General features: G+C 46.3%; 1 protein-coding gene across 4 annotated transcripts in view; it reads left to right on the forward strand.

Moving 5' to 3' along the window:
* Positions 1-19,123, forward strand: part of AFAP1L1 (actin filament associated protein 1 like 1) — a 58,036-nt gene extending 38,913 nt beyond the window's left edge. For 3 of the 4 annotated variants that reach the window (XM_036014834.1, XM_036014835.1, XM_028528942.2), the window contains 10 exons: positions 164-257; positions 496-654; positions 1,743-1,954; positions 3,480-3,625; positions 4,269-4,341; positions 6,079-6,190; positions 11,200-11,364; positions 12,856-13,034; positions 15,054-15,182; positions 17,189-19,123. In XM_036014834.1, coding sequence (XP_035870727.1) covers positions 164-257; positions 496-654; positions 1,743-1,954; positions 3,480-3,625; positions 4,269-4,341; positions 6,079-6,190; positions 11,200-11,364; positions 12,856-13,034; positions 15,054-15,182; positions 17,189-17,212 — 1,293 coding nt within the window. In that variant the 3' untranslated portion in view covers positions 17,213-19,123. The remainder of the gene's footprint in view (positions 1-163; positions 258-495; positions 655-1,742; positions 1,955-3,479; positions 3,626-4,268; positions 4,342-6,078; positions 6,191-11,199; positions 11,365-12,855; positions 13,035-15,053; positions 15,183-17,188) is intronic. The other variant, XM_036014833.1, reaches the window with a different exon arrangement.
* Positions 19,124-20,120: the final 997 nt, after the last annotated feature.

Here is a 20,120-nt window from a genome sequence, read left to right on the forward strand (position 1 = left end):
ATCCTAAGTTATCACTGTCCCCTAACCCCATACCTGGTGTAGTATGAAGTACAAGATAGTTGCTAACAAATATTTGTTAACTAATCCTCACGTGCCGGGGTTGGGGGGAGACTGAACTAACAAAGGGGACCTCTGATATGGGGCTGTCTGTGTCCCTTCCCAGAGGCTGTCCCAAGAGAAGCAGACCTCAGACTCCGACAGCCTGGGCATGGGCGACAACTGTTCCACCCTTGGCCGCCGAGAGGCTTGTGAACACGGTAGGACCCTGTGGGCGATCGAGCAGACGATGCCAGAGCTGGGAGGGGTCTTGCCCCAGGCATGCAGTACAGGACAGGTCATGAGCACTCTGGAGACCTGGGTGAGGTGACCTGACCTGTCCACATCTGGAACTGTGGGCCAGGCCCTTGTGTATAGGCTGAAAGGGACTCTGGGAAGGCTAGGGGTGGGTAGACCTGGGACCTAGGGCTCCCTCCCTGCTCTAACACATGTCTGCAGCAACAGGCAAAGGGAAGAAGAGCAGCCTGGCAGAGCTGAAGGGTTCGGTGAGCAGGGCCGCAGGCCGCAAGATCACCCGCATCATCAGCTTCTCCAAGAGGAAGGCGCTGGCCGATGACCTGCAGGCGTCCTCCACGGAAGAGGAGGTTCCCTGCTGTGGTGGGTACCGGGCATGCCCAGGAGAATTCAGGCCCTGTGAGCATGGACCACTGAGCCCAGGCCAGGACACCCTCCAGGCCTCATCCTCCTTGCTCCCCAGACAGAGGGGAGAATGCTCCCCATGGATAGCTAACCCCCACCCCATCGGCAGGCAATCCATGTCCTTCCACCCCTCTTCTCCCCGAGAGGCCCTGATGCTCAGCAGAAAGAAAAGCCAGCTGACTCCCATGTTTCTGTGCTACCTGTCACCCTAGTTCACATCACTACCTGTTTCTGGGCCTCAGTTTCCTCCACTCTGATGAGAGTGTCTTATTTCCCAGCATAGAACATGCCAGATGTGTAAGTTACCACCCAGACTTATAAGGAAATTTCTTGGAAAAAAATATTTAAGTACTTTTGATTATAAGTGCATTCAATTTGAGTTAAGAATGGTTTGAGAGGGAAAACATATTATTTTGTTCATTTAAATGCAGTGTTCCATATGCTGGAATTCAATAGAAAATCATGTATTTTAGACATACAGTAGTATTCTAACCCTGGAAGAATATTACAGAAATATTTTGTAAACAGTGAATAAGGTCATATTATGGTAAAAATAAATTTAAATCTAAAATTCTAACAGGGAATTCCAAACCCACTGGTCATCAGACTGTACCTGCCCTGTTTAACAATTCTTTACCTTGGTTAGATGTTTCTATTCCCACATGCTGCCACCAGGTGTCAGCATCACCCATTACTTTCTGTCCTCGCCGTTTGGATAACTTGTAGAAAGGGAGAGCTGTGTCTTTTGTTTATTGCACATAGCAGACCCTGCTCTTTTCATCAACTCGGCACGACCCCAGGGCTGCGTGGAAATGTGCACATGTGATATCAGCCCCGTTTCACAGACGGAAACTGGAACCCAGAGAGAGAAGAGGATGTCTGGGATCACAGGCCCAGAGGGAGCTGCACCGGAGGCCTTCCTTCTAGCTAGAGGACAAGGGCCGCCCAGGCGCTGTGTCCCTGGGGTCTAGACCCCAGGCATGCACCATCGCGGGTTTCCTGGTGGCAGGGCTGTGGGAGGTCACACCACTGGTCTCCCGTCCCAGGGCATCTGAACGTGCTGGTGAACCACGGCTGGAAGGAGCGCTGGTGCCGCCTGAAACACAACACTCTGTATTTCCACAAGGACCGCACAGACCTTCGGACCCACGTGAATGCCATTGCCCTCCAAGGCTGTGAGGTGGTCCCGGGCTTTGGGCCCAGACACCCATTTGCCTTCAGGATCCTGCGAAACCGGCAGGAGGTGGCCATCTTGGAGGTGAGAGGAGAGAATCCAGGTGGCCCTGGGTAGTGGGAGCTGAAGGGAGCACTGGCCTGGGTGCTGGCTTCTGCCTTGGGGGACTTGCTACTGACCATGTGGGGGCTGAGGAAGAAAGGAAGGAAGCCAGCTGCTGCCAAGTGGTCAAGCAGAGTTGCCAGTTAAAGTGCAGAAGACCCACTTACATCTGAATTTCAGATAGACAACAGATGTTTTTAATACGATAACCCATGCAACATTGGGGACATTACAGCTAAAACATTATCGACTGTCTCTGAACTTTGGATTTAACAAAACATTCTACTTTTTATTTGCAAAATCTAGCCACCCTAGAACCAAGGTTTCTTTTTGCTCCCTTATCTTAAAATCCCAAGTCTGAACCCAGACTTGATTCTGCAATCTCCTCTAAAGCCTTCCCACCAGGGTTCCTCCACCTCCCATAAACCACCGCCCTTCCCGTTGCCTGCCCCTCCTACCGAGCAACACAAATTTTTAGAAAGGCTTTCTCAATATTGAGTTGAAATCTTTAAGCTTGATAAAGCAGTAACCCGTTCTGCATACTTTTGTCTTTCCAGAACCCAGCATGATTCCCAGCGCAGACTAAGGGCCCAATTAATATTTGTTGGACAATATTTGTTGAAAACGTGATTTCATTTCCCCCATTCATTGTCAGCCCTACCCAGTGGCACAAGCCTTCCTCGCTGAAGTCAGGCAGAACAACTGAATCCCTCTTCTGTGTGTCAGTCCTTTGCCTTTTTAGACTTAAAATGTTAGCAGTGGAGCAAAATGTAAATAACTAGCCCCTCCCATTACAGATAAGGAAACTGAGCCCAGGGCAGCCAAGTGCTGTGTCCAAGGCTCCAGACAGGGCCAGCGGCCTCCTGCTCTTACCCCAGAACTAACACCCAGCCTTCTGGTCTTGCTTTCTTTGCCCAGGACCTACTGCCTCTCTTAAATTTCAAGAAATACCACCTTAGTAGCTCACTCTAATTTCTGATAGTTTCAGATGGGTCTCTAATTTCTCTTCAATTGCACATGGAGCTCTCTGGCAGAAAGAGTACTTTCTTATTCACAGTTAGCATTTGAGGGCTATGTTGAGTTTATAATAATGCTCTTTAAATGAGAACTAACATTAAGTATGCATTTAGTTGGCCAGCAATCTCTTGAAGATCTTCCTGTAAATAATTGGCAATTATAATACAAGAAAAATGTTACTGTGTTATGTGAGAAGTAGTCTCCTCTAATAAAAAGTAAATGTGTTTAAAGACAATTCAGGGAACCCCCAAACATTGTGTTCACATCAAAATGGCCGGGAAGGCTCTGAGGAGAGTGAGCAGAGACCTGAACGGAGGGACGGTGGGAGCCGCTTGGACTTCCGGATGTGTGCTGTGAACTTGTTCTCCTTGGAGCCCTAAGTACTGGGCGCATCACAGGCACCATACAGATATGGCGTTGGCCCAAGTGAGAGGTAGCCGGAGGCCCTGACAGTGCCACAGTGAACTCAGCTTGTGCCTGTCTCCCTCAGGCAAGCTGCTCAGAGGACATGGGCCGCTGGCTCGGGCTGCTGCTGGTGGAGACGGGCTCCAAAGTCACCCCCGAGGCGCTGCACTACGACTACGTGGACGTGGAGACCTTGACCAGCATTGTCAGTGCAGGGCGCAACTCCTTCCTGTAAGAGTCAGCATCTCAAGGCCCACGTCTGCCACGGGCATTTCCCCGTCTCGGCTCCCTCTCAGAGGCTCTGCGTCCAGCCTGGGGCACTGGGAGGGAAGACTGAGGAGGGCTCTGGTGCCTTGGGAAGTAGGCAGGAGTGAGCTGGTTAAAGGAGGGAGTCCAGGGTCAGGGAAAGCTGTGGATGAAATGGGCGAAAATGGAGAAGCCCTTTTTTATAATGAATGGGCTCTGCGCTGATGCCACAAAGCCTTGGGTTCTCACACCCTTGAGCGTCTGGGTGGGCAGGCACGGGGCTGGTATGTAGAGTTCTGTACTAGAAGAACCAGGTTCAACTCAGCTCTAGTACAACCAACAGTTTGGCTGGTTGCGTGCCAGCTTGGATCCTCTGTTTTCTTACTTCTGTAGTGGAGGCATTCCTTCTGGAATGCCCATTACCTGTTTCCTGGGGTGTTGTGAGAAGCACATGGGTCCCTGCCCATAAAGCCCTTAACACAGCAATGGCCCGGTGCTGCTGGCAGTGGTTGCTATGACTAACCTTCCAATATCCATTGTGAGCAGCTGCTGGAATCGAGTGAGAGAGTAGACAGGCAAGCACTGCAAGCTGCAAGGTGTCATCGACATCATACCTTGTATTTTCTAGATATGCAAGATCGTGCCAGGACCAATGGCCGGAGCCCCGTGTCTATGATGATGTCCCTTATGAAAAGATGCAGGTACGATAACCTCGGGGCTGCCCAGGAACATGGCAAAGCCCACTTCTTAGCTCTCCTTGTCTCTTTCCCTACTACAGTCATGTGCCACTTGATGCCAGGGACACATTCTGAGCAATGTATCATTAGGGGATGTCAACCTTGTGCGAGCGCCACGCAGTGCATGCGCTTACACAAACCTAGGTGGTCCAGCTACTGCACGCCAAGGCCACATGGTGCAGGCTGCTGTTCCTAGGCTACAAGCCTGTGTAGCATGTTACTGTTCAAAACAAAGGGAAATCAGATGAAACACAAGAGAAAATGATGTAATCGAGAGACGAGGCAAACACGAGATGTATGAGGCTGCAGATGTAACATGGTATACTATTTTATAGCACACTTTTTCTTAGAAGTAGGAAGAGAACACCCTAAAATAACAATTAAAAGTACAGTAAATACATAACCAGTAACACAGTCATTTGTAACTATCCAGTACTATGTACTGGACATAACTGTATGTGCTATACATTTATAAGACTGGCAGCAAAGCAGGTTTTTTACACCAGCAGCACCACAAACACATGAGCAGTGCATTGCACTGCAACGTGAAGACAGCTACAATGTCACCAGGCAACAGGGACTTTTCAGCTCCAGTATAATCTTACAGGCCCACCATTGCGTGTGCCCTGACAGAAGCATCAGTATGCGGCACGTCGCCATACTCCTTTTTCCCTTTGCCTCAGAGAAATCCTTTTGATTTAACCAGCAGCTGATCAGATGCTGGTGGGTGGATCAGACCTGACAGGTAGGTAGGGGAAGGGGCAAATCAAGCTGCCCAGGAAGCAGCTGTGGCAGGACCCCTGCCTTGGGCAGTGCTGGATGCTACTCTGAGCCCACACCTCTGGGGCTCCCTTTACATGGTCTTTCTTTTACATTGGACTCCTTTTACTTTGGTCTTCAGACACCAATGCACCAGTAGAGGCAGCTCGAGATCTTTCTCAGTTGCAGAGTTTAGCAGCAAGACAGCTTAGTACTTAAGGATGCAGACTTTGGACTCATGGCTCAGTCTGCATTGCCTTTGGCTTCACTTCTCTGGTCCTTACTTTCAGGCTTCAAATGGATGTGATAAAACCTACCTGATTGGACTATTGCAAGAACTAAGTGAAATATTTTAAGGAAGGAACTTAGCACAGTGCCTGGACAGGAAGGTCTTATACACAAAAATAAATCACACTGCTGTTACTAATATCATTATTATATAAATATCACATTCTGCTCATGGTTCCTGAGCTTTGACAGAATTTTGAATGTTCCTAATACTCTTCAGGCACAAATATATTGTCAGTCTAAGTTATATAACTTCTACTGTTGGCTGATCTCATCCACAACCTTTTCTTTTTTAACAGTTCAGGAAATTTTAAGGCTGCTTTGAAATGAGGTGAGGACAGACTATATAAGAGAAATTACACATGGTCGCCCACAATCTTTTCAGACTTCTTAACTTTCCTCTCAGCAGGCATTACAATTTAGGGTTACCTTCGGCTGCCCCCCACCCCACCTCCACAGCCTGGTATGAGGATCCAGTGGTATCCTGCTAGTGAAAGTAGTTTATAAGCTGTTGAGTGCTGCACCAGTTTAAATATGTAAGGCCAGGAACTCAGAGGTCCCCCACCTCACCCACCGAGCACGGACCAGAGCACACCCGTGAGGATGACTCTGAGCCTACCTGCACTTCATCGTCTTCCTCCATCTCCCACCCAGGACGATGAGCTGGAACGGCCCACTGGGGCCCAGGTGAAGCGCCACGCCTCCTCCTGCAGTGAGAAGTCCCATCGCGTGGATCCGCAGGTCAAAGTCAAACGCCATGCCTCCAGTGAGTTCTGTGTGGGAGGAAGGAAGGGAGGGAAGCGGTCCATCAGTGGAGGGCGTCTCAACATCATATTCTTCCAGGGGTCAGGCAGGCAAATACATGAGTGCAGTGAGATGGAAGAAAAATGACATCACAAGCACTGAGATTAAGGGCAGCCAGCACGTGGTCTCAGAAGAGAAGCAAAGAGTGGGGCGGGGTGGGGGAGACTGCAGGAGACTGGCCACACCTCTAGCCTATGGCCCCCACACAGCACTGCCAGTTATTCAAGAGAGACCAGAAGCCCAGACTCTATATGAAATCTACTCATTTTTTTACTACTAGCAACTAATTTTTTAAATTTTAATATCAAATAATGCCAAATATATATACATACATACATACATACATATTTATGTGCTTATAATAAAGTTCATCCTCAGTTGTGTCTGGTACAGAAGCTAACAATTTATAATTTCTGATCTGGGGTAATTAAGTGGAGAACTGAATTCCTCCAAATGACCCTGAGGCAGCTGCCGCCAAAGGTATGGCTCACCTCTGTGTCCCAGCCTGAGCTCTGCCTAGCACCCCATTGGGACCCCGTTAATTGCCTGATGGCCACACTACACAATAATGACTACATATTACAGACAACTATATAATAAATCCTGTTTGATTTCCAACACTAATCTCTGCTCTCATGTGATTTACCTTTATGAGCAAACCAACTTCCTGTAGGACAGTATGTTTCAAGAGTCTTGTATTTGTCGCTTTACATTTCTCCCCACTGCACCTAAACAAAGTCAAATTCTACTCTTTCCTTTTTGAAGATTTATTTTTTAAAATACCTTTCTTTATTGTAGCTCCATTTTATTAGCACAGATGATCCCTTCTGGAAGTCAGGATACCTGTAGTCCTGATATCACTTGGTCACTAAATTACTAGTCTCCCTGGAGAAGTCCCTTCCCCTCTCTGGGTCTGAGTTTTCCTTCTGAACAACTAGAGGGTTACCGTGAAACATTCCTTACACACTATGCTCCAGGACACTGGAAATATAGGGCCTTTTGGAGTGCCCATTTTAAAATGGAAAGCTAACTGAAAGAAGCATGTATGATTAAAGAAATCACAAAATGTATTTTTTAAAAACCAAACAAAAAGGTAACGAAAACAGGCTCATATCTCAAATCAAATCTTATTCTGAAGCCTGGTTATAAGAGACATGAAGGCGGAGCTGCTCTGGCCTGAGCCAGAGGCCCACTTGGCTTCCTTCCACCCCAACAGGGCCCGCTGGACATCCCTGTGGAGTCACAGGGCAGCTGCAAACCACAGATCTAGTCCAACCTTGTTTTTCAGATGAAGAGACTGAAGAACATAAAAGAGAAAGTCTTACACAGGATCATGTATTAATTACTGTTGCCACATAAAAAATTATCCAAACTTTAATAGCTCAAAAAATAAGCCTGTATTATGTCATAGTTTCTGTGGGTCAGGAATCCTGGAGCAGCCCAGTTTGGTACTTCTGGCTTTTGGTCGCTGCTGAGGCTGCAGTCAAGAGGTTAGCCAGTCCTCTGAAGGCTTGACGCGCCGGAGGGTCTGCTCCCAAGGTAGCGCACTCGCATACCTGGCATGCTGCACCAGTTGTTGGAAAGAGGCCTCAGTTCCTTGCTGTGGGGACTGCCCGTCCTCATGACAAGGCAGCTGGTTTACCCCAGAGCAAGGGGCCCAGGTGGGAGTAACAGAGAAGAACCTGCAATGTCTCTATAATCTGGCTTTCAAAGTCACACTCTGTCATGTCTGCCATATCCTGATGGTTACACGGGCCAGCCCTATCCAGTGTGGGAGCACACTGCAAAAGGACACGAATACTGGAAAGCAAAAACCATGGGGGCCAAGTGGATGGCCGAGAAAGTGGTAGTGTGAGAAGCTCCACAGACCCACTCCAGCAAAACTGCCAGAACTGGGGGAAGTTACTAATACAAACATCTGAAGGCCCTGGAAAATTCCCAGGGCACACAGCAAACAAAGAAAGGTAAGAACAGTGAGAGCAGCTCCACGAGCACAGTAAACTAAACCAAGCTAGTTCATCAGGGAGATCCAGGGAGAAAGAGAACCAGCGAAGGAGAGAACTAACCTCAAGACTGACCTCAAAAGACTGGCCCCAAAAACTACACTACAAAGGGGCTGAATTTAATCAGATCCATCCATGGAGCACCTGATACCACCGGGAATCATCAAAAACAGCAGAGCCATCCACTGACAATTACAGGGACCTCACAGCTCAGTTTGGTACCGACAGAAGCAGACAGCTTCACAGCGAGATCAGGAAGAGAATCAGAGCCCATCAAGACCCCTGTCCTCACAGGGTGGCCGTACACATGCCCAACGATGTACCTCTGAGGAGCAGCGTCAGGGGCACTACACGGGAAAGGGGCTCCTCCAAACAAGCCATGCGAGTCACCAAACAAGCTACCTGGGGGTGGGGAGGTCAGTATGCAGAGATGCCACAAGACGGAACCTAAAATGTCTAATTTGCAAATAAAAAATATGAAACATCCAAAGGAACAGGAAAGACTGACCTATACAGAGGGAAAAAAAGAATGAAGGAAAACCAACAGAGCCTCAGAGAAAGGAACCCCATCGGCGCACTAGCATATGTATAACGGAAGTATCAGGAAGGGAGGAGAGAAAGGAGTGTAAAAAGTATTAAATATTGGCTGAAAACTTGCCAAATTTATTGAAAAGCATCATTTACATACCTAGTATACCAGTGAAGTGCAAGTAAAATAAAAGCAAAGAGGTCCATGAAAGCCACATCATGGTCAAAATACTAAAGCCTAAGACAAGGAGGAAACCTTGAACGCAGAAGAGAACATCGATTTGTCACTTACAAAGGATCCCCAGTAAGATTAACAGCTGACTTATCAGAAACAACCGAGGCTTTCCTCTTAAGATCACCTGGAATGTTCTTCAGCAATAACAAGGAACGCAGTACCGACATATACTACATTAGTGCAACAGTTAGATTAGCAACTTGGACGCTAAACATTCCTTTGTCTCCCCTCTACTTTGGAAGCCCAGATTTTTCTGGCAGGTACTTGGGCAGTTCTCACCCACACTGTGAGGCCCACTGAACTATAGCTCCTTACTGCAGCCTGGCTTCCTTCTTCTCCACCACCCAAGTGACTCAAGTGTCACAGTGGGAGTGTGACATAAGCTGCTCTCCGTGGTGCTAACACATCACAGCAAACCGGGCAGTGGCTCCCCACAGTGAGCACACTCGCTGGTTCAGACCCTAAGAACGTCTTCACTCACCAGCGGGGGAATGATGAACATAAGCACAGTGTGTGAAGGTTTTCCTAAAGCTAAACCTATTCAATGTCAATGACTACTTTATTCTGCATTTGTGTCCTTTCCAACTCTGGGGGTATTAAAATAGTATGTATTTTATAAATTATTGGGAATAATTAGATGGTAGTTGAGCTTTTTAAGGGCCTTATCTGATACATTAACAACCCTTAGTTGGTCTACCCATTTTCTAAAATTTGACCAGTCTATAAAATTCAAAAGCCTGGGAGCCAACTCCCCTGATGCGCCATGTATACCTGGGAAGTTGGAGGATGTATGGGCCCCCTTCTCTGCTCCCCCTCCATGCTTTACTTATCATCTGGCTGGAACTGCAGGGTAGTCGTGGCAGGAACTGAGTTTTGCATGGGTCACTGGGTAGCCACTGCCATCTCTACAAGAACTGGAGAGACAAGAGCCACACAACTATCCGTAAATCATGGGAATCACTCCACACACACCCAGCTTACAAAGGACTATGTGTGGCTGTCCGTGGCAACAAAATAAATAACACTTTCCCTGAAAGGTTGGACTATGGCCTTGCCCCAGCTAGAGCAGCATTGCACAGCACAGACCCTGGAGTCAGGCGGACACAGGCTCAAACCCAAACTCTGCCATCACTAACAGTGCCTGTTTCCTCAACAATAAAATAGAGCCAGTAATAGTAAGATTTTATGAAAATTAAGTGGAAATGCATATAAATGGCCTGGCATATAGTAAATACTCAATAAATTTTTGGTATAGTTATTTGTTGTTTTTGTCCATCAGCATAGTGTAGAGTCCACAGTAGACTACTAAATCCCTCTCTGCCCCCATCCATTTCCCAGAAATAAAATGGGTGGTGCCTGGCCCTGGCCAGGTGTCTCGGTTGGTTAGAGCATCATCCTGATTCACCAAGGTTGCAGACTCAGTCCCCGGTCAGGGCACATGTAAGAATCAACCAATGAAAAAAAAAAGAAAGAAAGAAAGAAAGAAAAGAAAAGAATCAACCAATGAATACATAAATAAGTGGAACCACAAATTGATGTCTCTCTCTCTTTGCCCCTCAAAAGTCAATAAACAAAAATAAACCTTTAAAAAATGGGCAATACCTGACTTTAGCCCAAAGTATCAGTTCTCTACAGATCTGAATTATATATTCCTGTCTCTGTGTCTTACGTATACCTGAAAGTTAACTACAAAACACACCCTTTTAAAACCAAGGTGGGTCACACATCACAAAATTTGTTTTACATTATCATCATCATCATCATCATCATCTAGCCTTTACTAAGCACTTAGTATTTTCCAGATACTACAGTAAGTACTTTTCACAAAATATCTCATTTAAAACCAACCACAATGCTAAGAGTGATCAATATCCACATTTACAAATGAGGAAACTAGGGCCAAGGGCGAAGGCACAAAAATACCACCATTCACTTCTGCCTGATGTCACATGACTAGTAGAGGGCGAGAGAGAACACAGACTTCTGTCCGTCTGACTCTGAAGCCCTTCTCCTCATCCCTGCGCTCTGCTACCTCCCTTTTGCTCCTCGTTTCCTTAGAGGAGCCACACTCAATATACCTAGGGGGTTAGATCTAAATAGTCCCATTGTGTAGATGGAGATGTTAAGGCTGAGAGAGAAGCTAACACTACCCAAGCACCCTTACCAGAGGTCAGGACTGAGGGCCTTTTCCTCACATCTCCTCAGGTGCCAATCAATACAAGTACGGTAAGAACCGAGCTGAGGAGGATGCCCGGAGGTACCTGGTAGAAAAGGAGAAGCTGGAGAAAGAGAAGGAGACGATCCGGACAGAGCTGATGGCACTGCGGCAGGAAAAGAGGGAGCTCAAGGATGCCCTTCGGAATAGCCCAGGTACCTGCATGGGTATGGCCCTGAGGGCTCTTGGGAGGCTCAGCCTCGACACTTCCCTAGCACAGACCACCCGGGGTCTAACCCAGGACAGATGAGCTTCTTCCCCTCCTCATCGTCACCACCACTACCATCATCATCATCATCACACCTCCTGACTAATAGAAGTGCCATCTATTTAATAATTGCTTTGGGGTAAAGAGATGAAAAAGCATCACAAAAATGTGTACATTTAATGTGGTGAGGTGTAATCTAATTTTACAAATGTTAAAATGTGAAAAACAGAGTGTGCCTTAGAATCAAAGAAATAAAAGATCATTTTGAACCTCACGTTAACTCATTCATTCACAGGTGCTGAGCACCTGACTGTGTGAAACACTGGTCCAGGTGCTGGGAACTATGAACAGTAACAATTTGCCAGGATCTTCTTCCGAAATCCAGGGTCGTGACCTCCATAGGTGCTGCCAGCTCTGGGCTCCTCTGAATCCCAATTTCTGCTATTTCCTCTTAATTCTCTCTATAGCTACAATTCAGCTCACTCTCAGTACTGTGTGAGATGTTGGTCCAGGTGCTTGGAATGGTGGACAGTGCCTGGTACATAGCAAGCTCTCAATAAGTGTTTACTGAATGGACAATAATATAAATGGAAAGAACCCGTCACTACTAGAAACACCCCTAGTGCTTGTCTCAGGGCAAATCGTGGAGCTAAGTTTTAAACCTGGTAAGGCCCAACATAGTTCTGGGCACAAGGAATGTTCTAATACAGGTTTGTTCAGTTAGACTTGAATAAGCAGCAAAATCCTAGTAGGAACCCTTGGTTCATATTATGACTCTTGGTTACAAGTAGCAGAAACCAAACTTAAACTGGCTTAGAAATTAAAAGAAGAAAACTGCAATTGAAAAATTGAACTGTCAGGTATAACGGGGTCCAGGGACTTAAATGATATCACTGGAAAGCACATCCTCTAACTCTTCCTTCTGCCTTCCTCCACCTTGGTTTCATGTGCTGCCCCTCGTGGTGAAAATGGCTGTGCAGCTCCAGCCCTCACCGAATCCTCTCGGCCACCCAGCAGACAGAACTTCTCTTTCCCATGGCCCCACAAACACTTCGGGATTCACTCTGACCACCTTTGATCCCTAAACCAATCCCTGTGACCAGAAAATGAGATATGATTACAGCCCAGGACTAAGTTATGTGCCAACCCCTTGAACTAGCAGTGAGGTCAGCCCCATCCAAACCATAAAGAATGAGAGAGGAGAGGTGGCTTCCCAGTGGAAAATCAGGGTTCTGTATCCAGAAGATGGGAAGTGGGTATTGGGAAAGCAAACCCCAGGCCCAAAGTCCATCTCTTAATCAGGACTGAGGATAGGAAAGGCCCTCCTGGGGTGGCAGGGGGCAGGGGGTGGGGGGCAGAGTAGGGGTTGAGGCCCTGCCAAACTGCTGGGTGCTTCAGGCCAGGCTCAGCTATTTTTCATCAAAGTCTTTGGCCACAGGAGCAAAGACAAAGGCTCTGGAGGAGGCCGTGGCCACCCTGGAAGCTCAGTGCCGGGCGAAGGAGGAGCACCGGATCGACCTGGAGCTGAGGCTGGTGGCTGTGAAGGAGCGCTTACAGCAGTCTCTGGCAGGCGGCCCGGCCCTGGGACTCTCTGTGAGCAGCAAGAACAAGAGTGGGGTGAGTCCACTCCCTGCTGCACCAGGGGCAGCTGCTCCTTCATGCCCTCACATGCCACACATCTTGATCATGCTTAGCGGCTGGGAGTGATGCTCACTTACAGGTGACAAAACAGACCCTAAGGGACATGCTGCTGGTGGCAGAGCTAGGAAGGGAACCCTTGCAGCAAGTTCTCTGGCCTGTGTTCTTTCCACTGACACACCACCAGTTGACTTTGTATCCTGAATGTGGTCTTGGAAGCAGCCTTACTGATAATGATAACTACCATAGGCTGAATAAAAATAACAGACTTGTGTTCATCAATTACCACAGCCCAGTACAGCATGTTAACTGGTATTATCTCACATAGTCTTCACAGCAGTCCTATGAAATAGTAGTATGTGCACTCACCCCCTTTAATAGACCAGGGAACTGAGGTTCAGAGGTGTGAAGTGTGACCTTGTTCAAGGTCACCAGCTAAGTGGGAGACAGGATCCCAAACCCAGGAAGTCCGACTCCAGAGCCCTGTGTAAGCCGCCTTACACATGCCCTCCTCTGGGGTCCCCAGTGTACCAAGCCCTGTTCTCGGGGCTTTGCATCCATTATCTAACTTTCCCAGCAACCCTGCAAGGCAGAGACTCTCAGCTTGAATGAGACTTCCTCAGGGAGAACTCTGCTGACCTAAGTTTGTGTCAGTGTCTCACCCGCAGCGCTATTGACACTTAGGAATGATCATTGTATTTATAAGGGACTGTAGTGTACACTGTAGGATGTTTAGCAGCATCCCCAGCCACTAACCCCCAGATGCCAGTAGTGCCACGCTCCCAGTTATGACAACCAAAAATGTCTCCAAAAATTGCCAAACGTCATTGGGAAGGCAAAAATTGCCCCCCATTTAGGAACCACTGGTCTAAATTACCAACATTCCCATCCTATCTGTTATTCTTCCGCATAGCACTTAACCACAATTTGTGTGTGTGTGGAGAGAGAGAGACAGAGAGAGAGAGAGAGATTTCTATCCTTACTTGTCCAGTGTCTGTCTCTTCAACTAGATAGTAGTATTTATTAAGAATTGGACTATATTTTTTATCATTATAGTGCTAGCCCTTTAAATAGTCTAAAAAATAGTAGGAGTACAATAAATGTTTGTCAAATGAATAAGTGTTATATTTGCTTTCAGACAAGGAAATTAAGGTTCACAGAAATGAAGTAATTTGTCTGATAAGTATGCATTGTCATTTAATCTCATTGTTGTCCAAGGTCAACAGCTTCCTGGTCAGACCATACCCTGTAACTGGGAAGCTAGGGCTCTTTCTTACATCCTACACATCCTCTCCATGGGGCATGTCCAACCCCATTTGAAAATGAAGAGATTAAGGGCCAGGGACCAAACAACTTTACAGAGTCACAGAGGGCTGGTGGACAAGCCAGAAGTGGTTCATTCATCCCAGCTGCTTCCTCCCACCCGTATGCCCCTGACGTTCACATTTTAGATCTTCCCTCCACTTTTGATCCTTTCCATGCCTTTGGACATAAAGAAAAGTCCTCTCTGAATTCCCTGGAGGCTAAGCTATGGATATGTCCCATTTAAGGAACGACATCCAGGGCATCATCCATTAAGGGCAGTCATCTGGAAATTTTAAGGGGTCAGGGCAGTATAGAAAATGGGAAGGGGGAGAGGGTAAGAGATAGGACAGTGAGTTAGGAATCCCAGCTCTCCCACTCACCAGCCGTGTGACCTTGAGCAGTGATTTGACCTTCCCATTTTTCTTATCTGTAAAATAAGACAACTAATAGTACCTACTTCATAGGCTTGAAAAGGCTAAATAAGCTAATCCCCCCCAGGTCCCAATGCCTAGGACATAGTGAGGGTTCAGTAATTTTAGCCATCGTTCCAAGGCCCTCCAGTGTCTTCCTCCCCTCACCCTGTTTGCTGCTGGTATGTTTGCATAGTGCCTTCTATTTGCATTCTTTTGAGGGCAGGCTGGGTGTAGGTAGCCAGCACTGGACTTCACCTATGTGATTATTTCTTATCTACAGGAAACTACAAATAAACCCCAGAATAATGCTCCAGAGCAACCTCTCCCTGTCAACTGCGTTTCTGAGCTGAGGAAAAGGAGCCCATCAATTGTAACTTCCAACCAAGGACGGGTGCTGCAAAAAGCCAAGGTACAGCAATAGCTCAGCTAATCAAAATTCAGAGATCAGCCAGCCTCCTTTCTGTGGGAATTCACCAAGAAACAAAAACAGTCAGCTAGTGAGAAAGGCAAAGAATTGCCAATACACAAATGCAATAAAATTCCTGAGCTTTGCTCAGAAGACCCTCAAATCTCATTCAGAACCTTGCCAATACACAAATGCAATAAAATTCCTGAGCTTTGCTCAGAAGAGAAGACCCTCAAATCTCATTCAGAACCTATTTAACTTTTTCTTAACACATAGTTCTAACAAGCTGTGGTCTCTGAGCCTACAGTGTGTTTTGAGACGGGAAAGGCACATTCCATAGGTAAGAAAACTGAAGATCAGGAGTAAGGGACTTGCCCAGGGTCACGCAGAACACCATTGTGAGAGTTGCCTTGCAGACCCACCCCTTCCGATTCCAGGTCTAGGGCTTACTCCATGAGACTGGTCCACAGTCCCATCTCTGAAACTCTTGGAGCCAGCTTATTTCAGAACATTCTTGGATTTTAGAAAGGTAATATGGTGCATATACTATATGTGATGAAAAACCCCAGCAAGTTCTCAGGAGGTACCCTGTAAGCAAATATGTTAATAGTTCTATAACAAGATACATGAATATTCACACCATGTGGAATAAAGAGATTATAAATAGGTTTTGCCACCACATGAGTTTGTGCCAACAAAACACTTGAGAAAAATTTTTGATCTCTGAGCTTACTGGATTTCAGGATTGCAGATAAGAAAGCGAGGACCTGAAAAACAAATACCGGAGCATTAAAGTAACCAGCCAGAAACCAGATCACCTAAACCAGACATCAGCAAATTTCTGATGTGAAGACCAGACAGTAAATATCTGAGGCTCCGTGGACCACATGGTCTCTCTTTCACACAAGCACTTAGCTGCTATTGTAGCAGGAAAGCAACTATTGTTAATATGTAAATGAATGATGAACATGGCTGTGTCCCAATAAAACCTTATTTATGGACACAAAGATTTGACTTTCATATAATTTTCACATCATTAAAAAATGTGAAAACCATTCTCAGCTTATAGGTCATACAAGCCTGGCCCACTAAATGTTTTTGTATAAACATGAGCCTTGATTCTTGTAGGCCACTAGAAGAGCTTTGGATTTTGTTCCAGCATAATGGGAAGTCATTGACAAATTTTGAGCAAGGAATTTTTGGATATGAATTGCATTTTTAAAAGACCATTCTGGCCACTATGTTGAGAATGGATGAGGGGATGAGAGAGGCCAGTTAGAAACAGAGGAGAAAGGTTTAGTGGAGTTTAGTGGCTGACTTTGGAGGTAGAGCCAAAGGGTTTGCTGATGAGGATGCAGAGGGTGCAGAAAAGAAAGGAACCAAGGATGACTCCTGGGTCACTGACCTGAGCAACTGTGGTTCGGGTGGCAAAGACTGGGAGAGGAGCAGGTTGGGATTGGAGAATCCTCCCACCAACAATTTTCTAACTACCACATTCTACTTTGGCTTACACCATCACCTCCAGGGCTGGCTAGAAACCCCATGCATCATACATAGGTAAACCACCATCCGCTGTTAGTCATGATCTCAATATCCCCTCAGATGAACTCCTAGACAGGCCCTAGAGGAGGAATGGAGCCCTGTGAGATGCCTGCCCTCACTTTTCCTTAATAATCTGCTTTGGCTCCTCCTCCATCAGCCTCCTACCCCACCCCCAGGTCCTGTGGAACAGCACTGGAGCCAGAGGCAGTCCCCACTCCACTCTTCATTCCAGGCCTGTTTTCTTGTCTGAGAAAGAGGCTTTGTGATATATGAGCCCCCCTCAGAAATAAGACCCAGTGTGAAGTGACTTACCCACAGCCAAAGAAAGACAGTAGGACTGGGACCTATGGCTCTCTAGTATGGCCAGTGGACATCTTTATACAACTAGGTGCAATGAAATGTTTTTATCCTACAAGCCATGCTAGACTATTCAACAAACTGCTTTGTCTTACCTTTCTGTACTTCAGGAATGGGAAATGAAGAAGACCTAGAAAGAGGATGAGAGTTCTATCCAAAGGAGATATCAGCTTGCCCGTCTAAGGCGGAAATGCTTTCCTCACAAGGCGATATCAGAAGATGAAAGTAGCCCCCACTCTCCGGGGCACCCAAAAGACCAGCCTTTATTGTCTGCATGATTATAGGGGGTATAGGGAGGGAAGAAGTAGGAGGGAAGAGGGGAATGAAGGGCATCGCTATGTAACTTTACAGAGGGTGGAAAATGAGGGTGGAGGGAGACAGAATCTGCACAGTTGTAAGGGTTTTGTTAAATGTCTTTGCCTTCCCTTCTGAAATGAAAGCACATGTGAATAAGCCATTCCATCCCATGCTCGGCATCCCATTCCCAGTCCTTAGGGCAAAGGAAGGCGGTGCCTTAGCATCAGTGGTGCAATACAGAGAGAAGACTTGACCATCCAATCACACTTGCGCCAGTTGGATTTGTGTTGGCATTACTAACAGCCTTTGGGCAAGATAAATAGGCTGAAAAATTAGTAGCACTATCCCTATCTGCATAAAGGTGAACAAAAGCTATAGAGAACATACAAATTCTACAGTCATTCCACATCTGCTTTAGGCAGATGCAGCTACCAGAACTCCAGGTTTGAGTTGTTTTCATATCAGAGATCTAAGCAGTAGGTGAGGCTACGTTCAGTAACTGACATATTTTAAGCTCAGAGTGATACTCAGCGACAGGAGCATGGATTTCTAATGTCCACATGTTGCAAACTTTGTAGGGTGGGGTCATTTGCTGTCACTTAAATCCTTTATCTATTTTATATGACACTCGGGCTCTAGGAGTTATGATTAGAAATGTGATACTTTACCTGTTTATCCTTGTCTTGCACTCAGAGGCCCACCTGTCTGCTCTTCCTTATCTGCTCTCAGGAAAAACTGTCAGGGAGAACCCAGAGGACAGTGGCTCATTTCTGCCACACGAGTGCCTTTTAAAACACGTGATACTTTTAGAGAGGAGCAAGGACCTCAAGTCCTGGGCAGTTTCCTTATGGTGCCTCTCACCACTTATTCAACACTGTAGGCACTTTTTAAGTCTTTAACACATTTCCCTCCAACAAAGATAAAGTTATTTAGCTGTGTGCACTCAGAGGTTAGCTCAATGAGAGAGAAGGGAAACACCATAATAACTTCTGGACACTTCCCTAGAGGCTTCACGTACTTCACCCTGCCTAAGGCTTTACACACTTGAGCCTTGTCCAAACTTTTCCATCCTCTGAGGTTGCTGGAGACCAGAGCAAGAAAAATAACCTGACCCAAAGTGCCCAGCTGGTCAGTGGCAGAGCATAAGGCTTAGGGCTTATAGAGCCCAGGTCTGGACAGGGCTGGGTTTGAGCCCTGCCTCTGCCACTTAATGGCTGTAACTTTGGGAATGTTACTTGACCTCACTCATTCTTGTCTTCCTTACCTATCAAACCAGGTTAACAACAGTACTCTCCTCCCAAGACTGTTGGGGGAATTCAATGAGATAATAATACGTGGGAAGCATCTTGCACAGTGTCTGAGAAATATTAAATGCCCAGTCATTAGTGGTTCTCACTATTAACTGGATAAGAAATGTCTGGCTCAAAATCCTGTGTCCTTTCCACTGAAGAAGAAATGGCTTTTGCATGGTAATTACAACCAGCAAAAACTATAAGGCAACCAATCTGAAACTGAGTTTTCATCCAGATTCCACCTGAATATCTTCAATGACAAAGGCACTCACGTAATCTGTATCGTCAATGTGCTTTTTTAAAATGTGGATCTGGAATGTCAACCTGACAACCCAATTGTGCCCTCATTATTTCCCATGCAGTTATTTTGAAGCTAAGTATCTTTTTCCACCAATAGATCTTAGACTCTTTGAGAAGTAGGACCCTAGGAAATTAATAATTAACATTTATTGAACACTCACCATGCACCAGGCACTATGCCAGCCAGAGCCTGCTTCACAAGCATGCAGCCTGTGCAGTCATGCTTAGCAGGGCTCTGTGCTTGGTTGATTGCTCTGCTGCTGTACTCTTAATACATTTAGAAGGGCAAAAGGAATATGCGGAGTACTCCGCATATTCCTTTTGCCCTTTAACTTGTGTAAGCAGTCCTGGTGCTAGTGACTTTCTAGGCATTATCCCTTTAGTCTTCACTAAAACCCTGTGAGATAGGTACTATTATCTCAGTTTCACAGTACAGGAAATGGAAACCCAAAGAGGTTAGGTAACTGGGAGCCAGTATGTGGTGCAAGGTCTGACCCTAGAGGTCTTCCTCTCATTTCATCCACTTTTCCCCTCCCCTTGCACTGCAGCATTCAGAAACACTAGCACTTAATAAATGGATGAATGAATGGATGAATGTATGCAGTACATTATAAGTTGGACAGCTAAGAAAAGTGTAAAGAAAATGGCTAAAACACAGATGCCAGCTCCTGGTTGTAAAATGATTCGTTTGGCTGTTTTTCAAAGTGTAGGCTCATGGATCAGAGGTGTACTTGAAGCTATCCTTCCCTACACTACCAGATGTTTGGACTATGAGATTTCTAATGTCACTAATCCTCAGTGGGGTACCTTGAGCAGGTTCACCAACCTCTCTGAGAGTAATTTTCTTATACGTAAAAGGGACTCATAATCCCTTCTTAGGTCATGGTGCTCTTTTCCTGAAACATAAGGTGTTGGCTCCAACACATCTGAGCTGGGCCTTGGATAGGACATAAACATGCAAAAAACTACAGCTCTGTCCTCATGGAGCTTACAAGCAGGGAGAAAATCTGGCCCAAATGGCTACAATACAAGCAAGCCGAATGCACGCAGAATGGCGAATGCACATTCATGGCGAATGCACACAGAATGATGAAACTTCCCTCCCTTAATTTTTTTTTCTTTTTTTCAACTTTAGGGACCATCCAGTAACTAG

Source organism: Phyllostomus discolor, chromosome 13 (assembly GCF_004126475.2).
Source record: "Phyllostomus discolor isolate MPI-MPIP mPhyDis1 chromosome 13, mPhyDis1.pri.v3, whole genome shotgun sequence".
In the NCBI taxonomy this organism is placed as follows: domain Eukaryota; kingdom Metazoa; phylum Chordata; class Mammalia; order Chiroptera; family Phyllostomidae; genus Phyllostomus; species Phyllostomus discolor.